This window comes from Alosa pseudoharengus, unplaced genomic scaffold (assembly GCF_046254945.1).
Source record: "Alosa pseudoharengus isolate Yale_2024_CS ecotype anadromous, Long Island Sound unplaced genomic scaffold, YU_APseudo_1.1 YU_APseudo_1.1_scf_14, whole genome shotgun sequence".
In the NCBI taxonomy this organism is placed as follows: Eukaryota; Metazoa; Chordata; class Actinopteri; order Clupeiformes; family Clupeidae; genus Alosa; species Alosa pseudoharengus.
This window is the reverse complement of record NW_027468609.1, coordinates 26,055,082-26,077,616: the sequence shown is the minus strand read 5'-3', so window position 1 is coordinate 26,077,616 and position 22,535 is coordinate 26,055,082. Positions and strand designations below refer to the sequence as shown.

Here is a 22,535-nt window from a genome sequence, read left to right as displayed (position 1 = left end):
GGCTGTCAAGGCCTCTCATGGCAGAGTCTTCCTGACGTGCCCGACTGCTGAGATGCCAAGGAGAAGAGGAGGAGGAAGAGGAAAGGGGGCTGATTTTATTGGAGCTTCTAGGACATGCAGTACGATGATGGGATTGGACGCTGTCAGATTTAACCAGTCATTTGTTTTGCATCATAGCAACACTGTTGTGTGGAAGACAAAAAATATCACAAAAGGCTAAACATTAAGACTAAACCATTAAGACCGGTGGAATGCAAATATTTCATAACATCACCAACACAATCACATACAAGGAAGCAAGGACAAACAAAAGATTAAGAAGGAGTATAAAGGGGAAAACAAGATTAAATCTATGGGGTTGTTGTCTGTCACTCCCCTAACAGTTCCCACTCAGTCACCAATCAGAGCTGGCCTCCCCCCTTTGTCACAGACAGAGCAGATGCTTGAGAATGGTATGACTGATTTCCCCCACATTCCCCTTTGATCTTTCATCACTGACATGGTAGTGTGTGTGTGTGTGTGTGTGTGTGTGTGTGTGTGTGATGGGTGGTTGGCCTTTCTTGGCTGGGGGGACAGCTTTGTCTTGACTGATAAGGACTTTGTGAGCAGTCCATATTTTCTTGTCTTGGTATAAGTCTTATAACTTTCTCTAAGGTTGTTATTTGGGACTGTGTGCTTGTTGTATTTGTATATTTCAGTGCTGGTGATAATGTTGCCCCTGAGACTGTCTCTCTTTTACTTTTCACCATCAAACTGGGAGAATAGAATGATTCTATTTCCTGCAACTTAAGTGTTTCCCCTAACTTTATTCAACAAGAACTTCATTCAGAACTTCACCCTAATCTATAGCAATCTGTTGACAGGATTAAAGGACATGTTACCATATAGAGTTCTCGCAATTTCACACTGCCACACTGACCTGGTTTCAATTATTCTGGACGGCAAACACAAATATAATTGTTGTTGTTGGACGCCCTTCTGTGCAGGCGCGTCACCATCACAGACAAATGGCATTTTGTTTGTGGCCTAATTAAGCCCCTGAAAAGCACATCACATCAAACCACTTCTCAGCGAACAAGCTGTGATGCCCTTGGGATGAGGAAACGACAAACACTGAGGCGCTTTCCAGCCGAGCAAAACGCCCCAATCAGTTCAAGACGGCGTCGATTTCTTTTCCCCAATTCTTTATCTTCTCTATGGAGTGTGTTACTGGAAACATTGACGGACTGTAAAGAAGGGACTCTCCCTCCTTTTTCTCCCTGTTCTCTGTTCCCTATTTCCTATCTGTCTCTCTTTCTGTCTCTCTCTCACTCACTCACACACAAATCACACACACACACACACACACACGCATCATCACACATCACACAGGCACGCACACGCATACATGTGCATGCACTACTTCTGGCTCTTAACACGCATTTTTTTTTCTCATACTGCTTCCTCCTTCCCCCACTCTCTCTTTTTCCCCCTTTCGATCTCTCTCTCTACTGCCTCTCCAGTCCCCTCACTGCCAGTGAGAAGAGACTGACCAGAACTCTGATACCCCCCATACAGTCCAGCTGGCAGTCCCTCCAGTGGAGAGAGTAGATGGCGGCTACACAGCGCTGCCGTCAGCATACTGGAGCAATTTATCAAAGCTCAAACTTGTCTGGAAAGCCACTTTTTTTTTTAAATCCGCTGCCAGGCCTTATCACCGAAAAAACTGGCACCATTTCACCATCTGGAATAACTTTGGGGTAATCTTTAGCATATTGGTGAGGGTTGACAAACAACACACAACACAGGCTGGGGATCTGACGAGCTTTATTTACCTCCTAATTAGTGCTCAGGTGTAGCCATTCGGGCACGTTTCCTGCCTGAGTGAAATCACCGTTTGGCCAGACACACAGGATGTGACCAACCTCATTTTTTCTTTTTCATCAGGGAAAAGAATAATTAGGTACACAATTAAACGTCTTAATTTTATTTTTGGAAGTTGAAGAGAAGTATGAATGTAGTCTTCTGTTGTGGTTGTGGCTGACCAGCTTTTTAGAGAATGAATGTCTTGTAATCGTGTGTATGAACCATAGATAGGCGTATTCCAATGTTCACTTCTGCCAAATTGAAGTCTTGCCATTGAGAACTCAATTGACCCTGTTTCTGCTATTTTGGTACAATAAATGAGTAGGGTCTTTGGTCAGATCCAGGCTGCTGATGTAATGTTAGTATGTATAATAGTGATATTTTTCACTGCTGTCTAATTCAAAATGTGTGATTATTTAGTGCTAATGAGAGTACCCGTTGATAGGAATATACTGTACTAGAAGCCCCCATAAGTCACAGTTATCAGACGTAGTTAGACAGTCAGAACTGACTGCATGTTTAATTTTATGATATAAAGGGATGAGAGGTGGTGAGGAAAGAGAATGACTTTTCTCATACCAGCACAATATAATAGAGGTGTGGAGAGGGAAAACCCTTCAATTTCAGAAAGAGGGACAGTCAGTGAGTTTATGACTTATTATAAAATGAGAAGATTTTGAAGTATGTTAAAGTTACTTAAATTAAAAATAAATCACAATATGTCAGAACCACAAAAAAAGCCTGAATGTAGCACTGGAGCTCTGGGTGTTACATGCTGTGGTAATACCACATTTTAGAAATTCCAAAAGAGAAAATTAAATCAAAAGAGCGAGAGAAAGAGAGAGAGAGAGAGAGAGAGAGAGAGAGAGAGAGACAGGATGAGAGGGGCAGTCACAGGAGCAATGGTGTAACCCTGTGTGCCTTTTGATTGTGCGTGCGTGCATACCGGTATGTGTGTAGGTGCATACATGCATATGTGTGTCTGTGTGTGTGTGTGTGTGTGTGCGAGAGAGAGAGAGAGAGAGAGAGAGAGAGCGCGTCATGGTTGCCAGGTCTGTGGGGTGAAGCTGAGTAAGAGATAGCACTTACTTGTGCACCCCCCCCCCCCCTCCCCCTACTGAGGTCTGTCATGTTAGCGTTAGTGCTGCTCCTGTGCTGTGTTCCAGCGCATGTGGACGTCCATGAAATCTAAATATTTTCATCCACAAATAACCGGGATGGAAAACTAGAGACCTTCTTTGTTTTACTTTCAGGGAAGCTCAGATTCACATGCATTAAGCATGCCTTTCAATTTCTCTCTCTCTTTCTCTCTCTCTCTCTCACACACACACACATACACGCACAAACACATGCACACACACACACACACACACACACGCACAAACACATGCCCACTCACACACACCAACACATGCACACACTCACACACACACACACACACACACTTCCCCAACCCACTCCTTCTCTCTTTCTTGTTTCTTCTCTCTTTCTCTCCCTTCTCCCTTTCTCTCCTTGGCTCTGTTTCTCCACCCTCCTACAGTCAGTCACACAAGGGGCCCTTCATTCCTCCGGGGTGTGGGCTGAGGGAGGATATATTAAAGCCCCTGTGAATGCTGCTTCTGTCCGCCGTCATATTGTCACTGTGGAGTGCCGGCTCCCTCTTTAAGTGGTGTCGGCCAAAAAATGCCTTCTTCAGGAGAGGAGGGAAAAGCCATGGCATGGCCCCTGTCCACAGGGACACAGGAAGTCACGCAGCCCACTGGATCACACTCCACACACACACACACACACACACACACACACACACACACACACACACACACACACACACACACACACACACACACACACAATGCCTCCACAGAGAAAGACAACCGAGAACTTGAGATCCAGCCATGTATAATGGCGTTTATTAGCAAGCCACATAAAAGCAAGGGGTGTGATAACAGAACGGCGTTACTGCTGGATTGGTTGAACATCGAGGTCCAGGTGTTTGTGTGAAACAAAGCAGTGATTTGCTGGTTATGAGTGAACTGCCTCTGTTAAATTTAGCAGCTCTCAACTCTTGTTTTATGTGCTTGGCAGGCCCGGCGAAGGAGAAGTAGAATTTTCCTACGCAGAGGCTGTTAAAATCATGAGCGTAATAGCAAAATGTAAGAGGAAAGCAAAAGTTTTTGATGGTTTATTTTAAAAGGCAAAACAGGCTCATTTACACCCTACGCTGAAGCAAATGTTGCAGTCACTGTAGCTTTCTTTGCCATCCGTGTCTGTATTTATGTCACTTGGCCGACCGCTGTTGTGACATTAATGTGCTGCTGGCGTTAGCTTCCAGATGTTGTCGTGATTGTTTATACGATCTTGTCTTTGTGTGCCCAGATGTTGACGAGTGCCAGGCCATTCCAGGGCTGTGCCAAGGAGGCAACTGCATTAACACTGTGGGCTCGTATGAGTGCAAGTGCCCAGCTGGTCATCGTCAGAACGAAGCCAATCAGAAGTGTGAAGGTGAGTGATCCAGAAGTAATATTTCATGGTTACTTCAGTGGCAGGCAGTTGTAGAGGTGTAAATTCACCTGGGACAGGTGTAGGCTTAATATAAACTCCAGTGAACATCCGGGTGATGTATCCATTTATATACAGTAGGCAGGAAATATGAGTTACCAATATGAATATATGATAAGAGTCAAGACAAGGTGTTTACTGGCATGGCTTAGAGCTGAGCACAGATGGTTATGGTAATGTGGTCATTTTCCATTTTCTAGAACATCCCCTAACCAGATTGTTCATATAACAGTAATGAGCATGGTGATGGTGACATAATCAAGGTGCTATTGAGATCAAAGTAAACAAAGAATACCAGCCATGCAATGACAAGCTGTCATTTTAATGAGGTTTAAATCAGATTAAGTCCAAACAATCATCTCCACGTTACTAGGATATGGCTGATGTTACCTGTGGGGAATGCACTGCTAAATCTTTCGAGGGGTGAAGAAGGGCTTTGAATGAGTATGTTGGTTTCATACACACAGCTGTCTGCTGACAGATGGTGGGTGTTAGGACCTGCTTTTTGGACTGTTATTAAAGGCATGGGAAAAAGCACCTGAAACACACACACAGACAGATGCACACATGCACACACACACACACACACACACACACACACTTACACACATATAATTTTATGGTAGAAGTGGAGCATAGCACAAAATCAAAACCACCGGCCCAATCAAGAAAACAAATCTGATCCTTGAAAACGGAATGAAACATTAAATGGAATTAGCCTACTTAGACTAATTATCAATTACCTGTCCCAGTTAAAAGTAGGTGAGTAGAGATCATCAAACTGATATTAAGACAGGTGGGAAATTTCATTTCTGCCAGAGCTAAATTCAGCTCATTTCACCCTGAGGCCCAGATATGACTAAACCATCAGCATCACTTGTTCTGTTCAGACACTGACACGTCAGTGGTCGAGTGAAACAGCTTAGCCACATTCCTCTTAGCAGCAGCCTGTCATTTCAAAATTTTCTCTCACGCCAAACAGACAGCCCCACACCCAGCCCCACACCCAGATTTACTGTCTGTCTTCGCCCAGGTCTGGAAAGCTCTGCACTGTCTAAAATAACCAGGTCTCACACCTCCTGAAGCAGTCTTCTTGAACACTTCTGTTTGTTCTGCTAATTTCTAACTGCCATAATACCCCCTGCTAGCGTTAGCATCCATTATTAAGTCTAGTGTTTCCTTTCACTGGAATTTCACCCCTCTTGCTTCAGGGGGTCAATTTGCCAGACCAGACCGCACAATCCACCTGAAAATTACGTAATTGTAAACATTTATCCCATTGTCTTTACCTTGTGACTCAGTGGTTTGTCACATGCTAATTACAACCAAACTACCCAGTGCTTGGGCTGCTAGCGCTAATCAGGTGAGTAATCATAGGCCCCTTAGGCTATCCGTAGAGTGGCTTGTGGGCCAGTTGAGGGTGAAGTTAGGCTACATTGGTGTGGTTTGAGCAAGCAAAGTAATGCCTTTGCTGTTGCATGCAGTTTTTTCTAGTAGATTTTCTGTTTTAGCCATTATTTTGTCAAATATTCCTATTATAATACCACTGTCTCTTTACTGATTTTATTCACCTACAGTACCCATAATGTCATAGGCTACTGGGTGTAGCCTACTCCTATCGAAAGGAATAACATTTAGGTCTGAAACTCAAAGTAAGGGTAATTTATCCTGAGTGATACAAACAGAACATTGGACTTGAACATGAAACATACATTTTGTCATTAAAGTCATTAATCCCTAATCCCCTCTCTGACTAACATCTCCACAAACCAGACTGAAAGCGCTTTCAGATATAACCTCCGGAGTACATGCGGAGGTTTGTCAAACGGAGGTCCTACCCTTCGGATGATTCAGATATGATGCTAACCTGCGGACCTAATACTGACCTTATAAGGACGTATGTGTGAACGACATACACGCACATTACAGAATCTCCGTGTGGTTGTCGAGTGAGGGGTGGGGGCTTAGAGTTCACAAGATGCGAGATATATGACGCAGAATATATGCGGCCGCTGCCTGTCACAGCTGCTTTTTGTTTACAGTGTAGCCTATGCATTATAGGCTAAAGAAGAGAAATCTATTGTGCGTAGGCTAATACTTGAAGTAGGATAGTCACGTAAGTGCGCACATACAGTATTTGTATGTGTGCTTCGAGTAAACACATTTATCTGTTTTTAACGTTATGTGCCAGAATCTGGTTTGCATTGGAGAGAGAGAGCATGCACACACTTTATGGTAGGCTACCAGCCAATTCAGTAGGCTAACTCAAGACTTCAAGGCCATCATACAACGTTTTTAAGCAACAAACAAAATACTACATAACAGTGAAGTTTTTTCATGATTTATTTTTTTTCAAAAGCATACTATCCCCATGCAGGCGCGCGGTAACATATTTTTGACCATGGGTGCTGAATAACAAAATAATGGATGTCCAACGATTTCTCCCCTAGCATGATATGATTTGAATTTAGACAGCTACGCCATTTCAACGCGGTGTATGAGTAGGCCTAAGAGCGAGAAGTTTTATAATGCCCTTGCCACTCCGACTCATCAATAAAAACTGCGTGCACACACACCAGACCAGCACTTGACTTTACATCATTAAACTATTTCAGTATATTGCTTTTCTGATTGTCAAAACCACACCTAACTTATGGCGTCTCCAGTCCACAGCAAAAGTGTCCTAACCACGTTACAGCTGTTTCTATCTGAGCGACTCCAATAGTGAAAGGATTTCAGTGTCATATTTCGGTGGCACTAGCTAAGCTGTCGTGGAACTCGAGATGACATGTCTACTGATAGGCAACAGGTCTCACCAACACGAAATTCTAATTGCAAAAGATGCATCCTACCTCATCTGTAGTTATTCGAAATTGGGCTTTTCACAATCCAACGATATATCCAAAGTGCGAACTAGTTGGTGATGGTTTATGAAAACTGCCAGTATGCATGCTACACGGAGTTCTGACAGGGCTGTGCATGGCCTAATAAGCAGGCAAGATATAACCCACGATCGCCATGGTTTCGTTGTCAATTCGTGTTTGTGGTAATAATGACAGCAACAATAAAACCATCTGTATCTTACGATCTTCATCATTCTTGACAGATCACCAGCCTCCTCTGGATGGTCATATGCATAATTAGCCTATAGCCTACCTTTAATTTTCATTTAATTTTAAACACGAATCTACTGTCTTTACTGCCGGGAGAGAGAAAAATCCTGTATTCTTTTCTGTAGCCTAATTCTGCCTAAGGCTATCAATGAACAGAAAACCGTGTTGGCTAACAATTTATTAAATGTTATTGTCGTCAACGACGTCGCTGTAGGCTACTGCCTTTTCAGCGCCTTCTGCTTATGATGATTCAGTCTTTTGAATTCGTTTGGCCTTGCCATGCAGTTGTAGGCTACAACGTGCCATTCCCTTCATGTGTTTTATCAAAATGTTGTATGCCCTCATGGATAGTAGCTCCGTGATGTCTGCATCTTTCCATGTCGGAGATTTTCTGGACAGCACTATGCCACTCCATCATAACACTGGCATTTAAGTCAGATTTAACCACATGGACGCACGAAAGAAACGTCACCAACACGCCCTCTCACTAGGTGTGAATTTTAACCGCATGTTCTACGCCTCGTTCAGACACAGCACATTTACATAATGTCCGGAGTAAATACTAGGTCGGGGGTAGTATAAACACCGGGTGAATTCGGACTTCCATATGACCGGTTATGTCGTTCAGATATACGGCCCCACCGTTTAACATCGGCAGAACCTCCGGTCTTACACGTATGTCTGAAAGCGCTTTGAGTCAGCATTACATCAGTTCAGATCTGTTTGATAAGAACAGTGCATTATTTGTGGTTTTCTCTCAGTTTCGCACTCTGAAAGGCATTTCTCTTTTCTTTCGTTTCGGGTGGAAATCCAGAGAGTGGCTAGTGCAGCCTGTGGAGTTTACACAGCACACACACACACACACACACACACACACACACACACACACACACACACACACACACACACACAGACTCGCACATTGAGTCCACTGTTCCACTAAGCAGGAGGTAAGACACTGTAAAAGGAAGCATTTACTCAGCACTCATGCCAATGCTCCACCATCACCTACCTGATACTCTTCTCACATCTCCATGCAAAAGGCAAAGATGGATTAAATATATCCCGTGCACAAATGGCCTATTGCATTACATTTTAGTGGGTATGCAATTTGTGAGCATTATATCTTGCCTTATAGTGGCAAGAAACAGCTTTGTTTATGTAGTATTTCACACAGGTGTGTCCCTTTATGTGTTTATTTTTGTATGTGCCATCTTTTGTGTTTTTGTGATCAGTTGATTCATACATTAATTAGATTAAATTTGTTTTAAATTACAGTACGCATCAACCCTAACATCATTTTTGTGGAACAAGCTGATTTTTGTCTTCTTGAATGTTTTATGGCGTTAAACGCGAATCCGTCTGACACCAGTCTGCTGCGTGTTTGTGTTGGCCAGATGTGGACGAGTGTGCCATCATCCCACGTGCGTGTGACGGTGGCCGGTGCGTGAACACCGTGGGCAGCTACTCCTGTGTGTGCCCTGCCGGCCTGGTGCCCTCTGCGGACAAGACCCGCTGCCTCGGTAAGTCCGTCTGCTGCAACTCCCATTTCCTCCTGTGACCAGGAAAAAGAGCACAGCAGACAGTGCAGCAGTGTCCCTATCAAAGGAATTTCAGTGGGTGTCTGAGAAATATTTTTATGGACAACTGGCACTGAAAGACCTGCACGGACAGACGACTATCCTCAGCCTGAACCCGGGAACGGCAGTCTATCTTCCATCAGCTTAATAATCCGAACCGAAGTGCGTTATGCTGTCTAAACAAGCAGTTTAGTTCCTCGGTGTTCACAGTTGAGCAGTTCAGCAGTTCCGTGCGTTTGATAAGTGACAGGACAGGCCTGCAGCCTGTTTCTCTATCTACAATGCAAAGGCGGCATTCTTTCGGTATCTATTTGACACTTCAGTGCCAATCAGGGTTAGTATTTTTCCGTTGCAGTCAAATAAACTGTGGTTTGTCAGGGAGCAGATAAGGTAATTGTCAGTCTGGCATTGGCTGCAGATAGAGAGCATGGGGTGCATGTTTGGTTTGTCGGTTCCCCCTGTTGTTTCAGGTGCAATGCTGGCCTCATGACTGGGTTGTGCTGAGGGAGCAGCATGCAAACTCATCTGCAGAGCTCGGTTAATTAAATTCTATACAAACACTCTGTGGAAAGAGCTTCTTTGTTTCATTCATTCATTCATTCAACACCCGGTATATAGTCAAAAGGTCCCCTGCCTATTTAGTTTCAGTCTTTCCTTTTTTCCTTGTCTTTGAATGGTATAGTTAGGTTGATGTTGGACCAGATATTTTCATAATCAGGCTTTATGTGTCAGGCCTTAGATTTGCTTAGCTCTTACAAAAGTATCGTATATATGTGCCTTTGAACATTTTATTGTTTTTTATTACTATTATACTTATTTGTTAGCATGTAAGGTATGTTCACCTTAGGTTACAAAATTGTTTACACTAAATGGTCAAAGTTCACTCACCTCTTTCTCACCAAGGATGCTAGGAATTTCAGACGTGACCCAAATAGCTGCCTTGGTGTAGGATAGCAGAGAGAAAAAGGGGGTGTGGTGGGGGCGAGAGTGTGTGAAACCAGGTATCCCACCTCCAACCAGATATCCATTTGGTAATGTGTGGTTTTGGGTGAAACCAGGTATCCCACCTCCCAACAGGTATCCATTTGGTAACGTGTGGTTTGTTGGATGTCCGCCCCTTAATCTGTTTTCCCTGCTCTGTCTCTTCCCCAAACTCTCCCTTAGCCCTCTGGCCTTTCATGTAGATTAGAAGCCTGGCAGGGGACCCTGCTCTGCGTGTGTGTGTGTGTGCGTGCATGCGTGTGTGTGTGTGTGTGTGTGTGTGTGTGTGTGTGTGTGTGTGTGTGTGTGTGTGTGTGTGTGTGTGTGTGTGTGTGTGTGTGTGTGTGTGTGTGTGTGTGTGTGTGTGGTGTGTGTGTGTGTCTGGAGTTGGGGCAATTACAGACCAGCTCTCCAAGGTTTTACTGCCGGTCCCCTCATGCTGCTGCTGGGGCGGAAGCAAGCCTGGACAGGTGCAGAATGCTCTTCCCCCAAAAGAGAGGAGAGACGAGAGACGAAGGGGAAGAGAGAGAGAGAGAGGGAGAGAAAGACATAGCAAGAAAAGAAAGAGAGAAAGAGAGGAAGAATAAAGCACAGGGAAGTGTAGACAGATCACACAATGTCAGCAGCACATAGCAGCTAGACCCCAACCTACAATTACCACCCAACAAGTGTCGCATTCCAGTCAGGGAGAGAAGGGGGGACCAGGAGCAGAGGAAGTGGTCTGGGAATCTCACAGAGAGAGGATGACTAGAGAGAGATAAAAAGAGGAAGGGGGAGAAAGAGAGGGAGAAGCATAGAGACATAGAAAGAGGGAAGAAGCGAGGGAGAGAGAGAAATGGATAGAGAGGGAGAAGGTGAAGTGTAGAGTGAGGTGGCTCCCTCAAGTCCCTCAGTCACATTCCTCACACACACATCAGTCACTCAGCAGGGGGTACGTAACTAATACACAGATGCGCCTCAAATGATTTTCACTGTCTGTCCAGACCGCTAGAACACCAACACAGCGCACATATGGGGCTGTTCAAATAGTCTAGGAGGACATGAAAAGACATATTGAAGTTTGCATATGTGAGGATGGGGACCTGAAAAGGTGAATTGTCTGGTGTGTGCCATATCAGGCTTCTGCGAGTGGCTTCTGTGCTGATTCATAAAAAAGGGCAACCAAACAGCAATTTAAGTGACCACATAGGTGGTCATTCAGGTGGTCAATATATATATATATATATATGTGTGTGTGTGTGTGTGTGTGTGTGTGTGTGTGTGTGTGTGCATGTCTGTGTGGCTCATTTACAATGGAAAAAGGTGAAAAATATGATTTTCAGGTAGCAGTTAGGAAGTTATTCCAACATGGTGGCCGAGATTGGTAAATAACGGGAGAGGAGGATAGTAGCCAGAGCCCAGGCATGTGGCCTGTCTGGCTGGCCTCTCTGTCCCTCCCTCCTGAGGCTAGATATTAACCGAGCGTCACAATCATGCTAACCAGCTCCAGAGATAGCAGCAAGCGAGGGGAGGGAGAGAATGAGGGAGGAAGGGAGGGAATGAGGGAGGGAGGGAGGGAGGAAGGGAGGGAAAGAGAGTAGCGTGAAGTGGATAAAAAAGAGTGGATAAAAAAGGCCCTATCTAACCTTGCCAATGGCATCTAAAACTACCCCTCTCCCACTCACACCCAACAACCCCCTACCCACCTGACCCTACCCCCTACCATTACAACAATAAGATAACGTTACTCAGAGTGCTGGGGTTTATTTTGGAGAGGGCCGTGCATGTGTAGACCTCCTGCCCAATCTCCCACTGTGCCTCGGTCCATTTGTTTTGGACGTCGTGTCTAAGCGCTTTTTTCCCCTCTCAGCATCAGATTGTAAACGACGATTGAGCCACACTGGCTTGGGAGTGAGAGCTCTACGAGGAACAACACGATAACAGAAATTGCTTCTTTGGAGGGCTGTAAAAAGCAACAGATTGGGAGATTTCTGATAGGGAAGGCTGACAAGACAGATAAGGTGAACGTGAAATGGGCGAGATGCTGTTTTAAGCCGCGGTGTCAGTTTGCGGTTTGAGAGCACGCCGAGTTCAATACCGGTATCAGTTCCCCTTTCGATTGTAACCACAACCACAAATACAACCTTAACATCAACAATTATCTTGTGGTCTGCCAGTGTGCCCCCACCCCCTCCCTTTTTGTACCAAAAAAGAAATCCTGACACACAAGAGAAATCTCATAGAGACATAGAGTCTCGTAGAGTCCCTCTCCTGGGCTGCCTCTGGGACCCTGAAAACCTGGCATGTGTTGAAGAAAGTTCCTGGCAAACAGCCCGACTTGGGAAACTGTCATCTGATAAAAACTGTGCTGCACCCGTGGCCGTACTTTCTCTCTTTCTAGTCATCCATCTCTCTTTCCCTTTTATTTCTCACTCTCCCTCACTCTCTCTCTCTCTCTCTCTCTCTCTCTCTCTCTCTCGCTGTCTCCCTCTCCCCCACTTCTCTCTCCCTCTCTCTCTCTCTCTCTCTTTCTCTCTCTCTCTCTCTTTATGTGATATAACTTGAAACACTTCAGAATTAGCGTAACTAAAGGCTAAGTCTGCTGTGAAGCTGAGGAGGGTGAGACTCATCCTCCAGTGCTTAGCTCTCTTAGTGCGTGCTTCCTGCCTTGGCTTGTACCTCTGAAGGGGAAAGACAGAGAGAGAGAGGGAGAGAGAGCTAGAGAGAGCGAGAGAGGGAGAGAGGGGGAGAGAGTGAGAGGGAGGGGGAGAGAGAGAGAGACTGGAGACTGGAAGCCGCCAGCCTTTCATGAGCTGCCCACAGAGCCACACGTGCAAACAGACCCTCTGGCTGCGGATGCTGGGGCAAGATGAGCGTCTTGGAAGGGCCCGCCTGACCTACATACTCTGTACTGTACTTCCAAACAATCTATCTCTCTCATCTATCTCTCTCGCCCTCTCTTTCTCACTCTCTCCCTCTCTCTCTATACCCTCCTTTATCATGTCTTTCTCCTTCTCTCTCTCTCTATACCCTCCTTTATCATGTCTCTTTCTCCTTCTCTCTCTCTCTATACCCTCCTTTATCATGTCTTTCTCCTTCTCTCTCTCTCTATACCCTCCTTTATCATGTCTTTCTCCTTCTCTCTCTCTCTATACCCTCCTTTATCATGTCTCTTTCTCCTTCTCTCTCTCTCTGCACTTTTCTTCTCCCTCTATTTCTTTCTTTCTTTATTTCTCTCTATCTACAACTTCTATGTCTCAATGTTTCAATATTGTTGTTTTTTTTATCTCACATTTGCTCATGTCTCTCTTGCTGTCCTGCTGCCTCTTTTCTCTCTCTCTCTCTCTCTCTCTCTCTCCCTCTCTCCCCCCCCCTCTCAGCCACCCTGCAGTTCACACCACACTGTGGAAATATGCAGGCCCATAAAGCCCTGTGTTGAGAGCTTCACTGGCTGCTCTCTCCCCCTCTCCTTCTCATATTCTCTCCAGTCCTCTCTTCCGCTTCACTGTACTCTGCCTCTCCTTCTTTCCACTTCCTGCCCTCACAGAGATAGTGGGTCGTTTAGATGGAGTGAGGGAGGAGGTGTTGTGGAGGAGAGAATTGAGGAGGTGGAGAGAGGAAGAAGGAATCTAGTAAATTGAAATAAAAAGAGAAAGAGAGAGTTCTTAGGAAAAAACAGATCATCTGTGTGTGTGAGTGTGTGTGTGTGTGTGTGATGCATAGAAAGAAAGTGTGTAAGAGGTATTGTGTGTGTGCATCTATGAATGAATGCCAAGATATGTGTGGATGTGTGTTTGTGTGTATGAGAGAAAGAGAGAGAGAGAGAGAGAGAGTGTGTGTGTGTGTGTGTGTGTGTGTGTGTGTGTGTGTGTGTGTGTGTGTGTGTGTGTGTGTGTGTGTGTGTGTGTGTGCGTGCAAGTGTGTGGCATGCCATACATGTGTGTGTTCTGACCCGGGCCTGTGTCGACCCCTGCCCTCCCGTGTCTCCGACACAACTCTGGGAGATTTCACAGCTCTATCTCAGCACGCACGCTCCTCTGGGGGGTGCCCATGGACAAACGCCACTCTCTCTGTTTTCACAACAAAACGCAAAACCAGGACCCCCCCCCCACACACACACACACACACACACCCCACACACACACTCGATAAAAGAAGGGCCACCAGGCCAAACATGAGACAGAGGGGGGATTACAAGAGGTCAAATCACTTTGTGGTGAACCGCAAATCTGGATTTTGTCTGCTACTCACAAGCCAACTTTATTCTGCACTATAACGTTTTACTGTAGTATTAAAGTGAGAGGTAATCTGGAGGTTTGACCGGAATGATTCCCATGTGTTGGTTTGGTGGTCCAACTGCTATGGCAGACAATTGTACATTTTGATCTAAAAAATCATGTCCAATATCTGGGTTTCTTCTGAATTATTTTAGTTTTGCAACATGAGAAGAAATAGTCTGCATTTAGTTATGTAATCCATACCGTAATTCAAGATATCTATTTTAGTTGGCATACTTGTTTCTTTATAACAAGAAATTATAATGTCTCTTTTTCTCTTATATATATATATATATATGTGTGTCTCCCCTCAGACCAGCACTCGGGCCTGTGTTTCTCTGGACTGCTGAGTGGCCGCTGCACCCAGGAGCTACCAGGCCGCTTCAGTAAGGTCCAGTGCTGCTGCGACGCTGGACGCTGCTGGGCAAGAGGCAACCTGCCAGAGCTGTGCCCTGTCCCAGGCTCCGGTCAGTCCCCTCGCACATGATTGCACTTACGCTTACAGACTTTCATTTATTAAAGCAGCCCTTACGTGCTTGGTATGCATGATATTGCACTATGTAATGTTGTTGTTCAGGTAGGATCATGACCCATTGAGTTATTTTTTGACAAACATTGTGCTAAATGGCATTGAATATTGACACAAAGGGCCATAAATATCTATTCTTCCATGGTGTTGCTTTCATGTTTTTATCCAAAGCTACTTACAGTGCATTTATATTAAGACTTCTCACATGTTTACAATAACATTCACCTTTATTCATATACATTTATTTAGCAGACAGTTTTATCCAAAGAGATTTGCAGTACAGGTACACATGTACCATTACATCAGTTTGTCTGCTCCCAAACAGACCTCCTTGGTGTCTTTCTGTACTAGCTGAGCCACTGGAGGAGAGAGCAGGTTCACTCTGAGCAGGAGAGATTTACAGGTGCCTAGGTGGCCACAGGACTCAAACACTCTCCCTCGACATACTGGCTTTTCAAACTTATGGTTCTGTGAAAAAGCCTCATGAATTGGATGAAGAATATCTGTTGGCAAAAAGAGAGGTTTCTTTAGAGCTTAAATGAATTCTGATACCCTTGCTGAAAAACTGAAAATTTCTTTGGAGCTTGCAGCCAAAGAATTCTTAATCTGTAAATAGCCTTTCAAGAAGTGTTTGCAGGGAGAATCCTAATGGGGAATTATGTGGGTCAAGCTCAGTTAACCTATAAGGGGTCTAAATATGTCATGTGGGTATCATGAGGCAATATGTAAAGTCTGTAAGTCAATAACTTCTCTTTTTTATGGGGTTTAAATTAGTTCTGTGCTGTTTGTATGTAGTTCAAACAATGAGCTTTTGTAAACAATGGCCTGGTCACTAACCCACCAGCATTTTGTTTTCAAAGTAAAGGGGATTTTCTGCACAAAGGCAATAGCAACTTTCAACATCTGTAACACTTCTAAACATCAGCTCCACTACAACCCCCCCCCCCCCATCCCCACCTGCCCATAGCGACCTCAGCTGCACCCAGCAGCTGCACAATATCTCCTATAAATAGCCAGCAGCGCTCTGCTCGTACGCAGCAGATCCGACCAGTGCCTGTGTGTGTGTGTGTGTGTGTGTGTGTGTGTGTCAGGCTGGTAAATGATGGCCCTGCTCTCCTTCTCTCCTCTCCTCTCTCCTCCTCTCCTCTCCACCCTGCTGTGTGTCTTGGTTATGTCAGCCATGCTCTGGCTGGCTGGCTGGCAGGCAGGCAGGCAGGCGGGTGGGTGATGGAGAAGGGGCCCCTGGCACGTTACTCATTTCCCCTGTTGGCACGCGCCCCAGAACTCTGGAGCTCACGGGATGGAGGGCAGGTTGGCTGATGGCACAGGCAGACGGGCAGACAGGCAGGCGGGCGAGCGGGCAAGCCACTCACCCGCCCACCCACCTGCCCTTCCCCTCGCCCCCTCCGTGGCACACGATCACTTCGCCTCGCCCCTCTGACCTATTTTCCCCTTCCATTGTGCTGCCATCCCCATGATCTGATTTAGGGGCCGCTTAATAAATGTGCACCGCTGCTGTGGTGCCCGACAGGTCCTGGATCAGTTCTGTTTTGGGCGGTAATGCAGGATAATGGGCTGGAATTGCATCAGCAGTATCAGATATAAATAATCAGAAACATGTAAGGCAATGGAATGGTGACTGGAGTTCCTGTCAATTAGATTCCAACAGATTAACCAATAAAAATCCATGCAAACTCAGTCCAGCCATTTTTAATCACCCATTTTAGTCCCATATAAAGACAAAGGGAATTCCATTCAGTAAATTGGAATTACATTTAATGCAACGTCATGTAATTTGATTTGCTTCAGTGGCATCACACTTAGCAGACACAAATGCACAAATAATACTGCGTCCCAAAGCCACAAAAGACTCCACTGACCAACTGCATGTGGAGTAGAAAACTGTCCTAGATACTGACTAGCCCTTTTGTTCTGACCGCTCCGCAGAGGCGCACCAGAGACTGTGTCAGGAGGGAGCTCTGGTGCGGCCGTACCCAGAGGGGGATCCAGTGATCGTAGGCGGCCGAGTGCCCTACCCACAGGGCCCCAAAGACTACGACCCCACGCTCAATGGCCGCAGGGTCAACGGAAACGGACACCCCTACCCCCAGACCCCGGTGAATGGGAATGGCCACAGGACGCACCCTGTCAATGGCAACGGTCACAAAATACCCCAGCAGTATGACTATGGTGAGTGAATACTGTGTCTGTTGAGCAGGACCAGGAAGTAGGCTATACCCATGATATGTAACCTGCGAAAAGTACATATTCTCAACGTTAAAGCAAGGTCCACCATCCTTGTCATTATGAAAACAAGTATAAGTATAAGTATAAGTACTTACTTTTTTGATCCCGTGAGGGAAATTTGGTCTCTGCATTTAACCCAATCAGTGAATTAGTGAAACACAAACAGCACACAGTGAACACACAGTGAGGTGAAGCACACCCGGCGCAGTGAGCTGCCTGCTTCAACAGCGGGGTTAGGTGCTTTGCTCAAGGGCACTTCAGCCGCGGCCCACTGGTCGGGGCTCGAACCGGCAACCCTCTGGTTACAAGTCCAGAGTGCTAACCAGTGGGCCACGGCTGCCCAAATAAACATTCATCAATAAACACTTCTTTTTATGTTGACATTGTGCCATAGATCCTATGTCCCACAAAGAGTCTTGTTGTATCAGCCTGTCATCCATGTACATCTATGTCGTGTCTTTTATTTCTCTATAATATATATAGAAATGCTGTAATATACATGTATGTATTAAAGTAATTGTATGGTGTCCCATAAGTCACACACTGTGCCACCTCCCCCTCTATCTCAGCGACTCTGAACCAGACTGTGGACTACTGCAGGCAGGTGCCAAATCTGTGTGTAAACGGGCGCTGCATCTCTGTGGCGTCGAGCTACCGCTGTGAGTGTAACAAGGGCTACATGCTGGATGTCAGAGGAGACTGCATAGGTATGTCCAGTCATTGGGTCTGTTTACTTTTACAAAGCATCTGTACAGAAAGACACCTCCTACTGCCTCCTGTGAATCAGCCAAATTATTTTAAAATGTACTGTAATATCCTGTTTTTGTAGTATTTTAGTTCTTCTCTCTACATATTTAGTGTTGACTCCTTTATCTTAAATCACAAGATATAGACACCAAAGACAATGTTTTTTTTTCCTTCTTGTACTCGTACAGTTAAGTACAAAGCAAACCTAAGACCTTTGCCCATAATATTGAGCAGACATGGAAATTGTCGTCTTTTGAAGTGTATTTGCAGTGTAAGCAAACAGTAGTACAGTATAGACACACACTCAAGCACACACACACACACACACACACACACACTAAACACGCACCCACACAACACACAGACACAGACACACGCGTACACACATACATACAGACACACACACACACACACACACACACACACTCACACACACATGATGTTCCACAGTGCTCATTACATCTGTGTCACGGTCAGATTTTGATGAGTGCGCCTCAGACCCCTGCTCTAACGGAGACTGCGTCAACACCCCTGGCTCCTACTACTGCAAATGCCACGCAGGCTTCCTCAGGACTCCCACCAAGCAGACATGCATAGGTGAGACTGTCACGCTCTAACTGCTGACATAAGGGCTGTCATCAGCCATTTTCAGTTGCATTACACTGGATTTAATTACATAAATTCATCAGATGCTTTTTAAGAATGTAATTAAGAGCACTCTGAAGGTATGCATTTCATCATCATAACTAGTGTCAAGAAAATGAACCCATATACTAACATCTTGCTAAATGTGTGACACTAGTTTTAGCAGTATCAGTTGGCAAAGCTTAATGTTATACATTTGCTATGTTCTATGAGTAGGTATGTAGACTGTAACTAGAAACATGTTTTAACAATGGACATGACCCTTTGTTCTTTCTATGCCCCCCTGAGTCTGTGTAAGCTTTTTTACTGCAGCGATGACATCATTTCCTCCGCAGACATCGACGAGTGCCTGCACAACGGGGTACTGTGCAACAACGGCCGCTGTCTGAACACAGAGGGCACCTTCCAGTGCATCTGCAACGCAGGCTTCCAGCTCACCCCCGACAGAAGGAACTGCGTGGGTAAGATGCCCCCCCCCTTCCACCTGCACCCCCAACCCAACCTCAACACTAACCCCACTCCACCCTCATATCACCCCCACTTCCACCTCCACCTCACCGCACTGCCAGGCATTTGGGAGCAGATGGATCTAACTGCAATAAACTCCACTCACACACTCAGGCTGTTGTAACATAAATGCTGATATACGAGGCTGTATGGCGATGCTGGTAGGCCGATTGTTAAAAAGAAAAACGGCTCACTGCATCTGTGCAACGTTCGAGGGAGGGGAGTCTTAGAAGCGGCCTAGTAGCCAAAGTATTTCATCAAAAGCATTAAGTCACTGTTGCACCTGCACATTTAAGACGGGAAGCCACATTGCGGTTAGGCTGAAGGAAGGCGTGCCACAATGAGATAATGGAATTTTTATCGCAGCACACCAGATTTTAATATCCTAACTGGGCTGCTTCCATTGAAATGATGTGCTGACAAGTGACCTTCCACCACATGTGAACCACAAGTGAAGTGATGTGGTCCTCAAGCACCTTTGAAAATTATTACATGCACATGTGACAACAAAAGAAATGGCAGCCCTGTGTCAGACTTGATATTCTTCGTTTGACGAAGATGTCGCCATCTCAGGAAGCTCCTCCGATGTCCACTTGTTTTGGTTTCTTGTTTTAAAATTTGCCTGCCTCTCGTAGGCGTTCATGACTACAACTGACAGCATGTTGACAGTTGGCCGTTGCTAATTTGGCAACACAAATAGGAGGACACGCCAGCCCATTATTAATACGCTATTCTAGAATTAATCGTTCAAAACATAAACAAAAGAGATTCCACGTAACTCATTCTTTTTATGGGTTTTACGGGTTATAGTAATGTTGTCAAATAAGCCATTACTTCAATTCATCGTGTTTCCTTACTCTCTGATGACATATGGCGATCATTTTTGGAATGGTTACAATTTATTTTCCACTATTTCCTACATACTGTTCCTTTAAGCCTGGTTGTAGAATAACAGCATTTTTTCAGTGGAGATTTTCACTGAAATTTTCAATCCATGTATGGAAAACTGGGCCAGAAAAGTTTATTTCAATAGAAGTTGTGTAAAAGGATAGGTTGTTCAACCTGTACCTTTTTCAAATGTGTGCTTTGGAGTAATCTGACACAGTGAGAGTGCAAAGCAGATTCGCTCGGTGAGAGGTTTGACACGATGTTGTGGTGTTTTCTCCAGACCATGATGAGTGTGCCACCACCAACATGTGTCTCAATGGCATGTGCATCAACGAGGACGGCAGCTTCAAGTGCATCTGCAAACCGGGCTTCACGCTGGCCTCCAGTGGCCGCTACTGCATAGGTCAGTCCCTCCTCTCTCCTCTCCTTTCCTCTCCTTTCCTCTTTTTTCTTCTCTTCTCTCCTCTCCTCTCCTCTCTTCTCTTTTCTTCTCTTCTCTTTTCCTCTCCTCCTTTCTTCTCTTTGTTCTCTTCTATGATCATTTCTTCTCCTCTGTCTTCATCTCATCTCATAGCTGCTCTTCTCTTATCCTCTCTTTTCTCATCCTCCTCTTCTTTTCTCTGTTCTTCTCTTTCCTGACAGTTCATTGAGGTTGTTTAGAGGTTACAGATTTGGTGTTGATTGTCTCTCTCTCTCTCTCTCCCTCTCCCTCTGTTTCTCAGATATTGATGAGTGTCAGACTCCAGGCATGTGTATGAACGGTCGCTGTGTGAACACCGATGGCTCCTTCCGCTGTGATTGTATGGCAGGACTTGCCGTCAGCACAGATGGACGGTCCTGCGTAGGTAAGGGGAAAAGTGTATACACTCTCAGCACACACACACTCACACACACAGACACACACACACACACACACACACACACACACACACACACAGACACACACACTCACAACACACACCCATAGTCTCAGCACACACACACTCACACACACACACACACACACACACACTCAGACACAGACGAGGACTCACAGATATTCAGCTAGTGTATCATATCCACATTCTGCAGTGTGTCCAGAACTCCCAGTGAGTAGTGGGTGAGTCGTCTAAGCATATTTATACACAACTCCAGCAAATGCAAAGCATACAGTAAATCTACACAGACATGCTCCTCAGCAAAAATGGGCTCTAAAGTGCTGGAAGGCCCTATTTAGTCGTGTAAATAACCGGAATGTGCTGGAATAAGATACAGTAAGGATGCCATGCACATACTAATTACAAACATTTTAAGTTTTCCATGCTTCTTGAACATTCTTTGTAAATGTCCCTTTCTTTTTGTCTTTCCTCATTATTCTTGATTATTTCCTGTCTTCTTCTGTTCTTTCTCTTGCCCATCTTTCTTTCTGTTCTTTTGTACATGCACTTGAACACACACACACACATACACACACTCTTCTCTCTCCCTCACACACACTCACGCACACACACGCTCACGCACACACACGCACACGCACACGCACACACACACACACACACACACACACACACACACACACACACACACACACACACACACACACAAACCCTCAAGTCCATTCCTCTATTCTCTCTGTTTGTCTGTGACACTCCAAACCTGTTTTGAATTTGTGTGTAAGGGCCAGGCAGTGATGGTGCCAAACTCCTTCTCTCCTTCACACACACACACACACACACACACACACACACACACACACACACACACACACACACACACACACACATACTGGTCATACTGGCCTCTGAGTGAGTCAGAGGGAGAGAGACTTTCTAGTCCTCTTTCTCCAGGGAGGTTTCAGGAAACTAATGCTGTGTTCTACTCGAGAAAATTATGTGTGTGTGTGTGCACATACAGATCTGAGCTGTGAAATATCTGTTGACAACATATTTATGTAATGTGTCACTGCTGAACAATAGGCACTGTATCTTTACAATAAGGGTTAGTAACCCTATAATTCAATCTTATTTTTGTCAAATATTGGGTTGGGAAATATGTTGTGCTGTGTACCATGATTCAGTTTAAATTATATTCAAAATGTTCAGCACAACATACAATGGGAAGGCTGAAGATGGACGCAGAGTGTATTTTCTTGACTGGATGTTTCTATTCATAGAACCTCAAAAATTCTCCTCTTTTGTTCCTCTTCCTTCTCCACACACACACACACACACACACACACACACACACACACACATACACACACACACATGCACACATGCTCATCCCCAACCCCAGACACACACATGCGCAGCACCTGCTACGGAGGCATCAGGAAGGGCGTGTGTGTTCGGCCATTCCAGGGAGCGGTCACCAAGTCCGAGTGCTGCTGCGCCAACGCCGATTACAGCTTCGGCGAGCCCTGCCAACCCTGCCCAGCCAAGAATTCAGGTACACCACAAGCCCCCACCCCTACCCCTAAAAACCACCCAGCACCAGCGCCATCGGTAAGACTCGGCCAAACCAGAGCTATTATAGGGCATTTACTCAATTAAAGAAGTATGCTTGTAGGCCACCGCTTCTCGAATTTGTGTGATTTTCTTTTTTTCGAAGAAAACTGGGTAGAATAGCACTGTTTTTCCCGCATAAAATAAGTCTGCTT

At 45.2% G+C, this 22,535-nt stretch overlaps 1 protein-coding gene across 1 annotated transcript in view; it reads left to right on the top strand.

Annotated features, from left to right (window-relative positions):
• fbn2 (fibrillin 2) overlaps positions 1-22,535 on the top strand; it is a 93,576-nt gene that overhangs the window by 11,626 nt on the left and 59,415 nt on the right. The window contains exons 7-16 of the mRNA XM_076284374.1: positions 4,222-4,347; positions 8,915-9,040; positions 14,649-14,801; positions 16,811-17,053; positions 17,680-17,817; positions 18,335-18,454; positions 18,838-18,963; positions 20,178-20,300; positions 20,620-20,742; positions 22,172-22,324. Coding sequence (XP_076140489.1) covers positions 4,222-4,347; positions 8,915-9,040; positions 14,649-14,801; positions 16,811-17,053; positions 17,680-17,817; positions 18,335-18,454; positions 18,838-18,963; positions 20,178-20,300; positions 20,620-20,742; positions 22,172-22,324 — 1,431 coding nt within the window. The remainder of the gene's footprint in view (positions 1-4,221; positions 4,348-8,914; positions 9,041-14,648; positions 14,802-16,810; positions 17,054-17,679; positions 17,818-18,334; positions 18,455-18,837; positions 18,964-20,177; positions 20,301-20,619; positions 20,743-22,171; positions 22,325-22,535) is intronic.